At 43.0% G+C, this 16,479-nt stretch overlaps 1 protein-coding gene across 1 annotated transcript in view; it reads left to right on the top strand.

Moving 5' to 3' along the window:
* Positions 1–16,479, top strand: part of side-VIII (sidestep VIII) — a 961,237-nt gene that overhangs the window by 562,007 nt on the left and 382,751 nt on the right. Inside the window, exon 2 of the mRNA XM_065223526.1 lies at positions 10,458–10,590. Within this exon, the coding sequence (XP_065079598.1) occupies positions 10,458–10,590 (133 nt within the window). The remainder of the gene's footprint in view (positions 1–10,457; positions 10,591–16,479) is intronic.

The raw sequence follows: 16,479 nt of genomic DNA, 5'->3' as shown, positions 1-16,479 counted from the left end.
ACGACTCATAAGTATGATGTTTTTTTTTATAAATCTGTGATCTTGAAAAAAAAATCAAAATTTCACATTTTAATTATTGTTTCTCCAAATCTTGCATCACGAAACATGTTATTAATCACAAATTTTGAAGAAAAGTTCTAGTTTCAGACTCTACACAAATTTCAAATGAATCTTGGGAATCTTGGGAATCTTCTTAAAACACATTTTTTTATCCTATCAGTAAATTTTTTTTTTTGTTGCATATTAACAACCGGGAATTTTTCAAGATTTGAACCGGGAAAACCGGGAAAAAACCGGGATTTTCAAAATGAAAATTCACTGGCCACCCTGATTGATTCTCGTAATCAACTTTCTTTTTGAAAAAGATTACTACAAATTTGGATCGCCTACAATTCAAAACCGGAAAGAGTTGAGATAATAGATATTTCAGGCATAAAATTTGATAACGGCACAAAAGCATTTGTAAACAAACCTTCTTAGGCCCTTTACACGCGAACCCAAGTACGCCCACGCAAACCAACAACATCATTCGCGTAGAAAGGGCCTTAGAATGTTTGTTTACAAATGCTTTTGTGCCGTTATCAAATGTTATGCCTGATTTGATCAATTAAAAGAACTTAATGCTCTTCACATTTATTCCTTCCACTAGCGGTCCTACGTCAAGCTTCCGTTCGTGCCCCTAGGCACAGACCCTTCTACTTTTTAAGGAATCAGCAGGTCAATACATGATTTTATGATCAAGAATTATTTGTGAAACCTCCAGTTGAAAACAATCACAAACCGTTACCCGGAAAATGCATCTGAGGAAAAGTTATCGCTGTTTTTCTAAAAGTGGGCATTTTACCCCAGGGGTGCATTATGGGCTGTTCTCCCTTACTTGCCACACAATTATACTAATGCATAAATGGTACAAGCATCGAAAGCTCTCAATTAATAACTGTGGAAGTGCACCTAGAACACTAAGTTGAGAGCACGGAATAAGCTAATATGCAATAAGCAATAAGCTTGAAATGCGAATAAGAAGAAGAAGAAGAAGAAGTGATTTGAAGGTATCCGGATCATTATGGATACAGACGTTATACAACAATGTGTAATATAGGGGAAATGGCTCTAATGTTGGCCTATGGATATAAGTTTGGGCCCATCGCTAAAAATCTGCTTCTAATCAATTTTATCTGGATGAACGCGTCATTTTGACGGTACTAATGGATATTTTTGGTCGATATATTTTATTAGGTGAGTTGCGATTCAGCGTAGCTTTTATACTATTTAGATTTGATTTTTTTTTGTGTGTACATGGTTTGTTTTCGTTTGGATCCAAATTCATACACGGATGATCAGAGTAGGTTGATCTGACAGCACTCCCCCCCTCCCCGCAATTAATCATCGATAACAAGCAGTGGGTACAAACTTTCACATACACTCGCCAGTGTCCTGTTAAAGGGAAGGAAGTAGCTCGAAAAACATAAAGGCCGAAAAGAAGCACCCGAAGGGAAATGCATTGGAATGTACTTTCAGCAGCAGCAGCACCAGCAAATGCAACAATGTGTTGAAGCATGTTCAGTGTATGTTTCTAACAAGGAAGGCTGGCGTTCATGTGGTGCTTGTTTTGCTATTTCTGCATGCCTACAGCCACCATGGACGAAGCCAGGTTTGCTTGAAAAGTCCTTACCAAATGGATTTGAATTATCTGGTAACTAGTTTCAAGGAACATCTCCAGCAATTATTAAAATCCAGAAATCATTTAGAATTCATTGGATGCAGGATTTTTCAAGAAGATTTTCCACTTTGCATCCCTTCTTGCCCTAATAGCTTCGCCAGTGCCTTTCTGCAGCCTTCATGTATGGACGATAAAAGGTTTTTGCCAAGATGAAACGATCGTTGGCCGTTGGCTCGAAGAAGGTAAGCCAAATTCCAACGACGAAGGATGTTTGTTAGCTTCCGACATGCTTCCCTTTACTTATTGGATGGGTAGTACAATCTGAATGAGAATTAATCTTATTTTAAACCATATTGAACAATCTTGAGTCAGGACGGGGCCAGGCCAATGAACCATTTCCCCAAGTATCGCCATTTCAACAGCAATGGTTCGATTAGATTTTCGCGTAATCTCCGGCGAATTCGCCCCTGAATGCCGGCAACCTTCATCCCCGTGTCATTCCCGCTTCAAATTGGATTATATTCCGTCTCTTGGCGTGTGGCTTATTGAAACGGGAAAATCCCGGTCTATCCAAAAGTGAACCCCCCGAAGCACAAGGGAGAAAAAATCTCATCAAGATAATCCCGCAACCCTACACACACAACAGCAACAGCAACAACAACAACGAACGGCAGAATGAATCCTCCAACGACGACGAACAGGACTCCGTTCAAGTAAATGTCGTGTAAAGCAATAAAATTCAATTTTATTTTAATAAGCATCCCATCGACATGGTTGTCGTCGTCGTAGCCGTCATCGTCCGGGTGACCTTTTTATAACCAATCAAAGCTCTTCGATAGTCGGTCGGTCGGTCGGTTAGTGCCCCGACCAACCAGTATTAACGATATTTGTTCCGAAAAACTGCTGTGTGCTGCGGCTTGTTTACGTTCCAACTGCAGTGACTCGATTTACTCGAATGGTCTTGCCCAACTCTTTGCAAAAAAAAAAAGTGGAAGAAAATTGAGACTCGATCCGTGGCCGTTTGCCGTCCACATTTCGGCTTTCATAGTATGAATAACTTTGAAATGGGATCAGAACGAAAATCCTTTCAATGGTTGATGTTGTTGGTGGTGGCTGCTGCTGGCCGGGAGAACCCTCTGACTGCCATATTGCGGTTCTTTGATTTCGCATTCGAAGGACTTTTTTCTGCTCGTGTTCGTGGGAAAAAGGATCCAATAGGGGAAAAAAAAAGAAGTATTGTATGACTGGAGTAAAGCGAAAAGCGATTGATTGGAAGGTGTGGTCTGAGAGGGAGGCAGGCAGGGAGGTAGATGAGTATGGGTGAGGTTAGGTAACTTGAAACGATTTCGCCTTTCAGTGGTTTCTGAAGTTTTGCTAGAATAGGGCTCCGGGGTTCGATAAATGGTTCAATCAACTGGGTTATGTGCCGATGTGTGCTAACAACCTTTAGAAATCTGATTTTGAAGTTATTGCAAGGGTCAATAGAACAGGAACTAATGTCAGCGATCAATGGAATGGTCCTGATGCACTTCCACGGGCAGCCTAATAAACTCTCACTAAAAGATGGCAAAATTTCCGCAGTTCTATTCGAAATAACCACAATGAACCTGCATCAAATATATCATACATATTAAAAACATGCCTCACCCTTTCATTTCCATTCATCTGGCTGGTGACTCTTAAAACTTAGTCTCTCGTATCAAGTACTTTAGCGAACTACCTACTACTATAATTACTATTTATTTCGATTGATAAAATCATATATATTTGTTGTGCAAGATACCAAGCGCTCCCGGAGCAGACTTCGTGATCAAGCGGAGAAGAAGAACAGCGGTGAGGGTAGCTCGGTTCCTACCTTAAATAGGTACGCTACTCTTCCCACCGATGTTGGGAATACCAACCCAGTCCCGGTGAAGCGGACAAAAAAGAGGAAGAAGAACCAAGGACAGTCCGATGGTACGAGCGGACGCGACGATGTTACCGCGACGAACGCCAGCGACATCGGTGATTTCGGCGACGCCGTCGAAACCGAGAATTCTGCCGGCCCGAGTGTGGCGAAAGTTAAGCTTCCTCCACTGGTGGTAAAGATAGTGCCACTCAAGACGCTCATTGGCGATTTCGCATCGCTGGGCATCGCAGCTGAGTACAAGATCAGCAGGATCGGCACTAAGGTGATGCTCCGGACGAAAGCGGAATACGAAATCGCCGTCAAATTCCTGAAGGATTCCAATGCGGAATACTTCACGCACGACATCCCCGGTGAAAAGCCCTTCAAGGTAGTGATCAGGGGTCTACCGGATGTTGATCCCAAGGCGATCGAAGAAGAACTCAAGGACCAGTACAAGCTGGCCCCAATCGCTGTGTTTCGGATGACGAGGAGAGACGAAAACGTGAAGACGTACCCGGATTGTCTTTTCCTGGTGCACTTCCAGAAAGGGACGGTGACGCTCAATGCTCTGCAAGCCATCCGATCGATCTACTTCATCATCGTTCGAAGGGAGCCATACTGTGGCGGCCATCGTTACGTAACGCAGTGCCAGCGGTGCCTCAATTTTGGACACGGTATCCGCAACTGCAACATCAAGCCACGCTGCAGCAACTGCGCTCAAGAACACGCCACTTCCAACTGCCCTGCGGATGGAGCGAGCGGTGGCGTTAAAATGCGCCAACTGTGGTGGTGCACAACAAGGTTCCGACAGACAGTGCTCCAAACGCGAGGACTTCAAACGCATCCGAAAACAGGTGGCCTTTTTCAATTTAGCAATCAAACCTTCATGCCAAACACTGTCGAATACTTTTTCTATGTCTAGAAGAGCAACTCCAGTTGAGTAGCCTTCAGATTTGTTTGAACGAATTAAATTGGTAACTCTTAAGAGTTGATGAGTAGTTGAATGCCCATGGCGAAATCCAAACTGCTCATCTGCAAAAGTTGAGTTCGTATTGATGTGAAGCATCATTCTATTTAAAATTATCTTTTCAAAAAGTTTACTTATTGAAGAAAGCAAACTTATTGGACGGTAGCTAGAAGCTTCAGCTGGATTTTTATCCGGCTTCAAAATTGGAACAACTTTTGCATTTTTTCATTTATCAGGAAAGTATGCCAAATGGAAACATCTGTTAAATAATTTTACCAAGAAAGACAAGATACTCTATGGGAGTTTTTTGATGAGGATATAGAAAATTCCATCATCACCTGCGGCTTTCATATTTTTAAACTTTTTAGCTATAGACCTTACTTCGTCCAAATCAGTCCCCCAGGAATCATCAAACATATTTTCCCGAGAGAAATTATTCAGATAATCCCGAGCAACCTCATTCTCAATAGGACTAGTTAGACCCAAACTGTAATTATGGGAACTCTCGAATTGCTCTGCAAGGTTCTGAGCTTTTTCCAAATTTGTGATCAAAATTTTACCACCGTTCTTTAAGCGCTGGAATAGGCTTTTGAGGTTTTTTCAAAATTTTTGTAAGTTTCCAAAAGGATTTGGAACGCGGGTCTAATTAAGAAACATTATTTTCAAAAGATTTGTTCCTCAGGGCAGAGAATCGCTTTTTAATTTGTTTTTGCAAATCCCGCCAGATAACTTTCATGGCAGGATCGCGTGTTCTTTGATATTGTATCCTACGGTCATTTTTAAGACGGATCAAGAGCTGAAGATCGTCGTTTATTATAATTGGATCGAATTTAACCTCGCATTTTGGTACTGAGGCAGCTCTTGCTTCAACTATAGAAGTAGTCAGAGATTCAAGAGCATAATTAGTTTCATCTTTGGTTTGCAAAGGAATGTTTGGATCGAAGTTATATTCCATAAATGTTCGATATTGCTCCCAATCAGCTCTATGGTAATTGAAAATAGAGCTGTTGGGATTAGAAATTATTTCTTGGGATATTTCAAAAGTTACTGGAAGGTGATCAGAACCGAAGTCAGCATGGGTAACCAATTTGATACAAAGTTGACATGAATCAGTTAAGACCAAATCAATAGTTGAGGGATTTCTTGCTGAAGAAAAGCATGTTGGGCTGTTTGGATATTGAATTGTGTAATAACCAGCAGAACAATCATCAAACAGAATATTACCATTGGATTTGCTTTCAGCATTATTCCATGAGCGGTGTTTTGCATTAAAATCACCAATAATAAAGAATTTAGACCTATGACGGGTAAGTTTTTGAAGGTCACCCTTGAAAAATTCTTTTGCTGGCCTACGCATTGGAATGGCAAATAGGCAGTTATAAATGTAAGTTGTCCAAATTTTGTTTCAACAGAAACACCCAAAGTTTCAAAAACTTTGGTTTCAAATGAAGAAAGTATTTTATGTTTGATTCGTCTTTGAATAATGATGGCAACGCCACCACAGGGTCCATCAAGACGATCATTTCTACAAATCAAATTATTTGCGTCCTTCTTAACCTTATGGCCAGGTTTAAGGAACGTTTCAGTTATAACGGCAATATGCACGTTATGAACTCTAAAAACGTTAAATAGCTCGTCTTCATTATCTTTAAGAGATCGAGCATTCCAATTTAAAATATTTAATGCTTTAAAATCCATTACTGAATTTTAAAGTCATGACAATATTGTTTGCAAATTTTACTCCAGTTCGAAAAGCATCAAACATGGAGTTAGATTTAAGCATATCAGAAATCATGTCAATTAATGATTTCTGTAAAAATTCCATTTTAGGGGCAGTAATTTCCGTTAGAATTACGTTGGTTAGTATTTTGATTTCTACCCGCTGCAATAGTAGCATAGGTAGCTCCATTAACTCGCTGAACATTGTTAGCAGCGAGGGGAGTATGTACAGATGAAAAATTTGAAGCAGGGGTGATATTTGTACCTCCGGGTACGAATGTAGAATTTGTTCCTCGCTGACCTGGTCGGAAACGTGGAGCGAGCTTTGCGAGTCTTACATTCCCAAAAAATGGATTTGTGGTTTTCACCACAATTTGAACATTTAAATTTCTTAGGATCTTCCTTCACAGGACAGTCGTCCTGTGCGTGAGAGGAATCACCACAATTCATGTATTAAGCTGGCATGTAGCAATTTTTAATTCCGTGATCCCATCCCTGGCACTTACGGCACTGAGTGAGGTTTTGGAAATTTCCTCCAGTCTTCCTGAAGTGTTCCCACTTCACTCGGACATGGAGCATAAGGCTAGCTTTTTCTAAGGCCTTAAGGTTGTTTAGTCATTAGAAATCCCGTTGCGTGAATCGCCAGGACGGGATTTCATTTTCATTTTGATTACTTGGAGTGGCACAACTCCAAGTAATTTTGCCAGTTCATCTTTGATCTGATCCAGGGATTCACCACTGGGCAGTCCTTTCATGACAACCTTGAACACACGTTCAGTTTTGGTGTCGTAAGTAAAAAATTTGTGCTTCTTCTCAGTAAGATACTTGAGAAGACATTTAAATCCGTCCAAGGTTTCAGCCAATACACGGCATTCACCCCGACGTCCAATTTGTAGTGAAAACTTAACTTTCACGAAATTCAAAAGTTCCATGCGAAGAGCATGGAAATCGGAAGTGGTTATCACAATAGGGGGAATCTTTTCCTTCTTGACATTATGCCGGGAAAGTTTACTAGAACTTTTCTTGGATGATGGATCATTCTCATCATCCGTGAGCAAATCAAATTGATTACTCAAATTAATTTCATCAGAAGAGGGATCAAGAGTTTGCCCCTTTCTTTTGCGTTTAGGCGCCATGGCGGCAGTAAATTTTTATCCAAATCGACTTCCAAGCAGATTACTATAAGAATCTGAAGGATCGAAGAGGAATTTTCCAAATCGATATTCAAGAAGGATTACCTCGGGTAGGGTCCAAACAAGGATCGAAGAGGAATAAGAGTTGAACAAGGTAGACAATTTTTACAGGTTGCGCACTGAAAAGTGCTGTTTAAATTTGTTGTAGCTTTAGGTAGTAGTAACACTTCTTTAAGCAAAAAGCAAATAGATTCGCACGGCAAGAGAGCACGATGCGGATGTCCGACGCTTTGTTGTTGTACAGAACGAGAGTAAAATCGAAAGTCGGGTGTGGGGTTTGCCGGTGTCAAACGCGACCGACAATAACAACGGACTACAACAAACTACCAATCGATATTTCAAGAGAGTCACTCACAATCTTGCACACATTTGCTTTGTTTATCAATTTGACAACCGTTCGAACAGAGTAAAGCTTGCTGCAATGCGTCTTGGATAGTGTCTGAAGCTGGCTGCGATTCGACTTTGCGACAGTTTGTTCGCTTCGATCCAAAATGGCAGTTTCCTTTGCGACGGAGATGGTCACCACAAATTTGGTAGGACCCTGAAGAACGCGGACATCGGAGGCTCTCTGAGTAGCTTTACCATCTTTCGGACGTTCTACTGCAGTCGTTCCACTATTGACCACCTGCAAAATTTCAACCGCTGTGCAATGGTGTAAGCACGCCATCCCGAAAGTACCAGCATGTAAATCTCTTGGATATCAAATGACCTACCCATAGAATTTCTTTTAAGATATCTAGATGGTTGGTAAAACAGGTTCTCTATATTGAAATATTTTTGAACCATCAACAACTCTTTCGATGGACACCAGGCAAAACAACAAACGGTCCTTTTCAGGGCCACCATTTGAAAAACAAAAGGCAAACAACCAACAACAAAATGGCCCTTTTCTGTTCCACCAGTTCAAATACAGAAGGAGGTGAGATAATAGATTTTCGAATAATTAAAAGAGCTAAGCACAAACACGTTTGTTCCGACCACTCACGGCCTTTGCACTACATATTCCAGATCTTACACCGTTCGAAAAATTCATGTAAATTTCTACGAGATATAGCGCACATAAAATTAACGCAATATTTCGTGAAAATGTATGCGCAATATCGCATAAATAAGCAATATTGTATGCAAACTTGTAAACGTTTTTGCCGTTTATGCCAAGTATAGCTCAATATTAAACGAAGAGATAGTTTAATATCAAACAAACTGTTAAAAATACAGATATCAATAATCACTATTTTTTAATCAGCTACACGGTAGCATTCGTAAAACAACCGGCCGTTATCAGGGCCTCCAATTCAAAAACGGAAAGATTTAAGATAATAGATTATCGATCAATTAAAAGAACTACACCCAACCGAGGGATGTAAGATTCGCTTACAATTATGTGGGATTCATCATCAGAGGATGTTAGTGGAGACCGTATGAACCGAGGATGCGATATACCTAGCTGCGGTCCAATGCAAGAAAATTGGAGACCGAAAAATGTAGAGTGTATTAGTGAGGTAAATTAGTTATGTCGAAAAAAATAGGAATCCGATTGCCGACTGGACTCGAACCAAGAACGCTTCGATTATCAGACCTGTGCTTTCTCCATGCTCCTGAATATGGATAGCCTAAAAGCAAAGAAGAAGCGCTCATTTCCTCTCACTCTCGACTTCGTATGCTTTTTCTGCTGGAGAGATTCGAGGCAAGTGTGTGCGTCGTTCTACAATGTTCTACAATGTGCGTCGTTCTACAAGCTTACTGGTATAGTCGAAAGCGTAGATGGAACACGAAATAAAAAAAAGACATAAAACCATTACATCGCCTGTAAGGTCAATTTCTAACATTCGTTGCGATGTTCATGAACAGAGGATGATAGGAAACGGAACTAACATTCATTGTAATAGATTTTTGGTTTGCGTGTTCGATGCTCTCCAAAGTATTCTGGAGCTTTAAGTAAAAATAGTGATGTTCCTTTTTCGAATACAACTTTTTTTTGTACAATATTGTCTTAAGGTACACATTTGTCACAAATCCATTTAAATCATTGAAAAAATAAAATACTAAATGATCCATCTGCCCAACTTCTTCTGCTACATCATTGTTGCTTACAAAGAGAAACGGAGCGAGTATTGAGTCATAAAAACCTTCCGCACAAGGGAAGAAAAAGTCCTATACTAGTTTCAGTTAAAACTGAAGTCTATTACTTTTTTTTTGCGATTTGCCACAGATGCCATTTTAAAAATTCCCTCTATTTTATCACTTCCAGCTTCCCCTCAGAAGACAAAGGTCAGAATCGTAGAAAAAAAGTGTTAATGGGAGATGAAAGCGCTTCCATGTTCCGCCTCTTGCTAATGGACTTGGAACGTTTTTCTGACTTGTGAACTTTTTTTTTTGCGGACCGTTTCTGACTTTCTTCTCTTTTACGTCCGATTTGCTGTAATTTGCATATTGTACTGTGCTATCCAAATCAACCACTCAACCACTCGTTCTTCAATTTTCAACCATGGAAAGGTTCGGTGCTATGCTCGCTCTCTATTGTGCGGTTTGGTAGTAGCGATAATCAACTGCAAAATTTCCGCAAAACAATTTCCCTCATCTGGCATTTGTTCTGCTAATGCTAACGAACAGGAAGACCTCGTTTGATGTAATTGACGCCGAAGTAATTTGCAGGATTTTACGAAGCTTCTCCCGAGCAGATCAAAAGTGCAGTGGAACTAGCTTTTTGTAATGATACATTTGAGACTATAAGTGAATTCCCTCAATCCCGTTCGTCGACTTTGAAATCGAGCTCGAACCGAATCAATATGCGCTACCCAGAAGAAGGAAAATAATGGAAAAACTCGCAGCAAAATTAAATAAAATTTATCGTGCAATGAAATTTGCTATCTTCCTTCTGCTGTTGCTGCTGTCCGTCCATGGTGGGGTCCATGGGATTCCATTTCGTCGAAACCCGAGCGGGCGAGCTTAATGCAATAAATTAAATTCAATTCCTTATTTTCCATGTCTCTTATTTCTCTTGCATTTTTTTTTCTTTTTCGATTGCAGCACCACTTTATCTGGCGGAGGCAGTCCAGGGAATGACCGGCAAGCTGAAGTGTAACATCACGCCGCCCATCGCTGGCGACCGGGCGATTCTGGTCATCTGGTACAAGGGGAACGAATCGATACCGCTGTACACGTAAGTATCATGGTTTGTTTGTTTCCCTCTATTGATTGCCGGTTTGTGCAAGAAGCGAAGGTATATATTCGAGTGTTAAGTACCGATAATTGAGGGTTTGTCACGGGGAGATCTATTGCATGCAAAAGGTTCATGTGGAATTGGGCAAATTGATGTAGACCGCAAATTTAAATTACAGTTAATTTTAAATGGCACATTATTGCACTTTTTGTTGTTGAATAAATGTTTGGTCGCCAGTGTTGCCAGGTTATTTGCAATGTATCAACGATGGTCAAAACGGTGTTATTGAGAGATTTTAGACCTGCCGCCCCATACTTAGACGATAGTTCATAACAGTTTGTAAAAAGTGGTATAATTCGAAGGCACTCCATCCCTCCCCTTGCTCCCTACTGTACCCATCCTACTACAAGTTTAACGACAACTCTTAACAGAATTAAATTTTGGAAAAGAGTCCGAGAATTTGTAACACTTAAAGCGCATTTCTAATAGGCCCGATGGTGTTCTGGAGATGTATGGAGGACGTTAAAAATGGATAAACTGGACATTAGGGTGGGTCAAATTTGTATGGCGTATGACAACTACATTTTTCTCACTGCTCAATCGATTTGTTTTAATAGATTTTAAGAAATTTGGATGTGTTTTTCGAATAACTGATTACATCAACAGATTCCGGTGGACTGTATGACATCCTTTACGCACAGTCTTTTTATTAACATACTTTCTCAATTCGCTGGGCTGAAGTTATTGTCTATTTCTTGCCTCCCATGTCTAATCTTATTTATAATACTCATAACTGATCCTGTGCGGTGTAGCTTGCGGGAGGTGATCTCGAATAAGGGTGCGCTGTGTACTCGAAAGCCTGGACGAGGATCTCGTGTGTTTTTCTTAAGTGGGTTGCAGCTCATAAGTGGAGTAATAAAATGTGCATTAGTATGTTGAAGATTGTCTAGTCCGATCAGTAATTTTGGTTGGACTAGATCGTGATCTTCTAGTGGCAGGCCTTTGAAGTAAGGAAATCGTTGACTCATGTCACGGTAGTTCAGGCGTTGAGAAGGTAGAACCAGACAGCTCACTGTACGTGCATGGCAAAGATCGTAACGAGCACTACTGTTTTACCTCGCTATCTCAAAGTTGATTTGCTGAGACCGCGGCTCTTTGCGTGTCATGTTTCCAGTCCACTAAAACGTCTGGAGGGAGGCCATCCAAGACGTCAGAGGTAAAAGTGACTTCAGACAGAGGAAGTAAAGCGCAATTGGCTATCCGGAGCAACAGTACTAGGTCGTCGGCTGTACAGAAGCACCTATAACTGGCAGAGGAAGAGGCTAAACTTAAGGAACAAGAGCTCAAGGAGGAAGAAGAACTCCGACAACGCGAGCTCGAAGAAGCACAACGCCAGTTGGAGGAGAACCGAAAGTTGCTGGACGAGGAGCTACGTTTGCGTCAGCTAAAGCTGGAAGTGGACAAAGCGCATTTGCTGAAACAGCAGCTTATCCGCAGAGAGTCTTTGGAGAAGAGGACTGAGATTTTTTTTTCCTTGATTTGTTTTCCGTCGATCTTGTTTTCCGTGCTGAGCACCAATGCTACCGACGCCAGGAAGGCAGCTCCCACACCTGGACCCTACCTATCGACCCATCAACTCATGAACCGGGGACCAACGGCTTTACTTCCCTTCCGAAGGAAGGCGTGATCCGAGATGTTATGCCTCAGAACATCCCGGCGGCGCCGACTGGGATTGAACCCAGGCCTGCTGGGGTGAGAGGTAATTACGCTTAGAGAGGACTGAGATCATGTTGCAGATTTCGGAACGTGGTAGTTTAGTGAGTTCCATCGCAAGCTCACGAGAAAAAGTTACGGAATGGTTGAATGTTAATGAACCTTATGGGAAGACTGGCGGGAAGGAATTGGAACCACAAGATGGAAACAATTCCAGAATGGTCCCTCCGGCCCCAGAAGAGCTACTACCAGAAGGAGTCTCTTCGATGTCAGTGAATGTACCCACTTGCCGTGGTATCCTTTCATCTATATCTGTCACAAATCAACCACGCTGGACCTCTGCTCAACCAGCTCACTCATGTACAGAAACATCACCTCGGCAAACCACAATCCCACCTCTAGAGATACCATCACTCATCGTTAGAAAACCATTTCGTCGATACATATCAACCTCGGAACCTATTCCTCGAGAAAAATGGCCTCCTATCGTACCAGATCCATATCACTCGCCGGTCTGTGGTCAACGCACTCAACACGATGATTATCCAGTTTCCATGACATCGTCGCTGCGTCGCAGTCCATGGAACACACCCTTAAGACATAGTTCTCCCTTAAGCAAAGTCCACCGAGAGTTAGAAATCCTCCTTTTCCACGTGGTCCACCGTTGGTACGTTATCCACGGACTTTGATCAACCCGCCGATACCACGTGATCCTTCAATTCCGCAAGATCCACCGATGCCACGTGATTCACCAGGTGCTCTTAGTTCTCAGCAAATAGCTGCCCGACAAGTGGTCGGAAAGGATTTACCCACTTTCAACGGAAACCCCGTGGACTGGCCGATGTTCATCAGCAGTTTTGAACAGTCTACGATTAGTTGTGGATACTCCAATGCTGAAAACCTCGTTCGTCTACAACCGTGTCTCGTTGGACATGCTCGAGATGCAGTACGAAGCAGACTTCTGCTGCCAGCCAGCGTGCCACAAGTAATGAACACTCTACGAACACTTTATGGACGCCCGGAACTACTCATCAGGTCCCTGCTCGAAACTATTCGAAAGACACCGGGCCCTAGACATGACCGGCCCGAATCGATCCTCGAATTTGAACTGGCAGTTCAAAACTTTGTTGATCATCTCCAAGCAGCGCAGCAAGTAGACCATCTTTCGAACCCGATGCTCATGCAGGATCTGGTAAAGAAGTTGCCAGGACCGATGAGGATGGATTGGGCTGCATTTAAGAGCCAATGACTTCGAGTATCTGTTCTGACGTTTGGGGAGTTCATGGAAAGATTGGTAAAGGCGGCCAGCGAAGTGAGTTTCGAGCTTCCTGGATATCAGAAAATCCCGAGAAATGAGAAGCAGCGGTCAAAGGAGAGAGCAATGGTTCAAACCCACTCTTCCGGAAATTCTGCCGGCTTCAAACAGCTCAGCGAAACCGGAAATCCACGCAAATCAGCTCGAACATGCTGTTCTTGTAGTCATGAAGGCCATAAGATAGCCGAATGTGTAAAATTCAAGCAGCTACCTATGGAGGAACGATGGAAACTAGTAACGGACAAAGGTTTGTGCAGGACGTGCTTGACCAACCACGGAAAATGGCCGTGCAAGTAATGGAAAGGATGTGGAATAGAAGGGTGCCGTTTGAAACATCACACACTCCTCCACTCCAATTCCAATCCCGCCTCGTCATCGCATTCCGTGAACATTTCGTCGAATCAACTCTCATCTAACGAACATCAACCACTATTCCGGATTCTACCGGTAGTTTTATACGGAAAGGAGAAAAGCATAACTATTTTCGCGTTCATCGACGAAGGCTCACAAATCACTCTTCTGGAGGAAAACGTTGCGAAGGACCTTGGCGTTGTGGGCCCTACGAAACCACTCACCCTACAGTGGACAGGAAACATGACACGCAAGGAGCCGCGGTCTCAGCAAATCAACTTTGAGATTGCGGGGAAAAACAGTAGTGCTCATTACGATCTTTGCCAGGCACGTACAGTGAGCTGTCTGGTTCTACCTTCTCAACGCCTGAACTACCGTGACATGAGTCAACGATTTCCTTACTTCAAAGGCCTGCCACTAGAGGAACACGATCTAGTCCAACCAAAATTACTGATTGGACTAGACAATCTTCGACTTGGAGTTCCACTGAAACTGTGCGAAGGAGGTCCCCAGCATCCAATAGCCGCTAAGTGTCGTCTCGGCTGGGGAATATATGGGTGTTCATCAAAACAATCTGCACCAAGGGCTTCAGTCAACTTTCACACTGCTGCTGCGTCCGATGTGAACTACATGCTCAACGAACAACTGAGGGACTTTTTCACGATGGAAAACTGTGGAGTCTCCACTACCTCAGAAAAACTAGAATCTGAGGATAACAGGAGAGCAAGAAGATTGCTCGACGAGACCACACGGTGTACATCATGCGGATTTGAAACGGGTTTACTGTGGAATCCCATGGCAATCCGTCGAATGAAGTCCTTGGAAAAGAAGCTGCAGAAAGAACCATCATTGATAAAGCGAGTTCAGGGGCAGATAACGGAACTCGAGTGTAAAGGATACATCCACAAGGCCAGTGCGGCAGAAATTGCTGAAATAGACTTGCGAAACACTTGGTTCCTTCCGCTAGGTGTAGTCATCAGCTCGAAAAAACCAGGAAAGATCCGGCTCATTTGGGATGCTGCTGCGAAAGTCGATGGGACTTCGTTCAACTCACACCTTTTGAAAGGCCCGGACCTCCTCAGTGGTTTTCGCTTGTTTCCGGTTGCTGCATCCGGAGATATCAGGGAGATGTTTCTGCAAATCAAGCTACAATCTAAGGATCGTAAAGCGTAGATGTTTGTATTCCGCAACAGTCCTGGTCAACCATTGCAAATCTACGTCATGAACGTTACTATGTTTGGGTCCACTTGTTCTCCAGCTTCAGCACAGCACAGCGGTGAACGAGGAACTGTACGATCGTTGGCGACAGTGGATTGGTTATTTTCCCCAGCTGGATACCTTGCAAATTCCACGGTGCTACTTTCAAACGCCATTTCCGGACAATTTCGATCAGCTAGAGCTCCATGTATTCGTCGATGCCAGTGATTCTGCCTACGCTTGTGTAGCCTACTTCCGGCTTCCATCTCAATCCGGCATACAGGTGGCCTTCATTAGCGCAAAGACGAAGGTTGCACCTCTCAAGGTTCTTTCAATCCCTCGTCTAGAATTGAAGGCTGCAGTCCTTGGAATCAACCTTCTTGAGGCTATCCAAAGTTATCACACCTATCTCATAAGTCGACGAGTTCTTTGGAGTGACTCCAGTACAGTAATAGCCTGGATTCAATCAGACCACCGTCGTTACAACAAATTCGTGGCCGTTTGCATCGGTGAAATTCTCACAGCAACTGACGCACGCGAGTGGCGTCCCCTCTGAAATGAACACTGCCGACCTCGCTACCAAGTGGAAGAATGGCCCCAACTTCCTACCAACTAATCCATGGTTTTGTGGTCCGGCTTTTCTTCACCAACCTGAGGAATGCTGGCCTCAACCACCCCAGGCCAGTCCAACTAAAGAAGAACTTCGATCAAGTCACACTCATTACACAGCTCCTCAGTTAATTAACGTATCCAGATTCAGCCGGTGGCTTTAGTGTTCCGATTCATCAACAACCTGATCCGTAAAAGATGTGGATCCAAGCTGTAACTGGGCGTCTTCGATCAGCACGAATTAAAACGTTCAGAAGAAGCACTAAGGAAGGTAGCCCAAGCTGAAGCCTTCCCAGAAGAAATCACCATTCTTTCTGGGTCACAAGAGTCTCCCGAAGCGCGACACGACCGTGTTGCAAAGTCAAATTCGATCTACAAGAACTGGCCATATCTCGACGAGCGTGGGATACTTCGGATGCCTGGTCGAATCGGTGCCGCATCCTTTGCACCGACCGAAGCTAAGTACCCCGCCATCCTTCCCAGGCAACACCTAATTACGTTTCTTCTTACAGACTGGTACCACCGCCGTTTCCGCCACGCCAACCGAGAGACCGTAACCAACGAAATGCGTCAACGTTTCGAAATTGCCAAGCTTCGTGCACTGATCGCGACGGTGTCGTAGACCTGCATGATTTGTCGACTGAGAAAAGCCATGCCCAGTCCTCCCGCAATGTCACCGCATCCGACCATTTACCTACGCCGGA

Source organism: Ochlerotatus camptorhynchus, unplaced genomic scaffold (assembly GCF_037179485.1).
Source record: "Ochlerotatus camptorhynchus isolate MF236.1 unplaced genomic scaffold, CSIRO-AGI_Acam_v1.1 ptg000193l, whole genome shotgun sequence".
In the NCBI taxonomy this organism is placed as follows: domain Eukaryota; kingdom Metazoa; phylum Arthropoda; class Insecta; order Diptera; family Culicidae; genus Ochlerotatus; species Ochlerotatus camptorhynchus.
The sequence above is the reverse complement of the archived record's forward strand: the minus strand, read 5'-3'. Positions and strand labels throughout refer to the sequence as shown.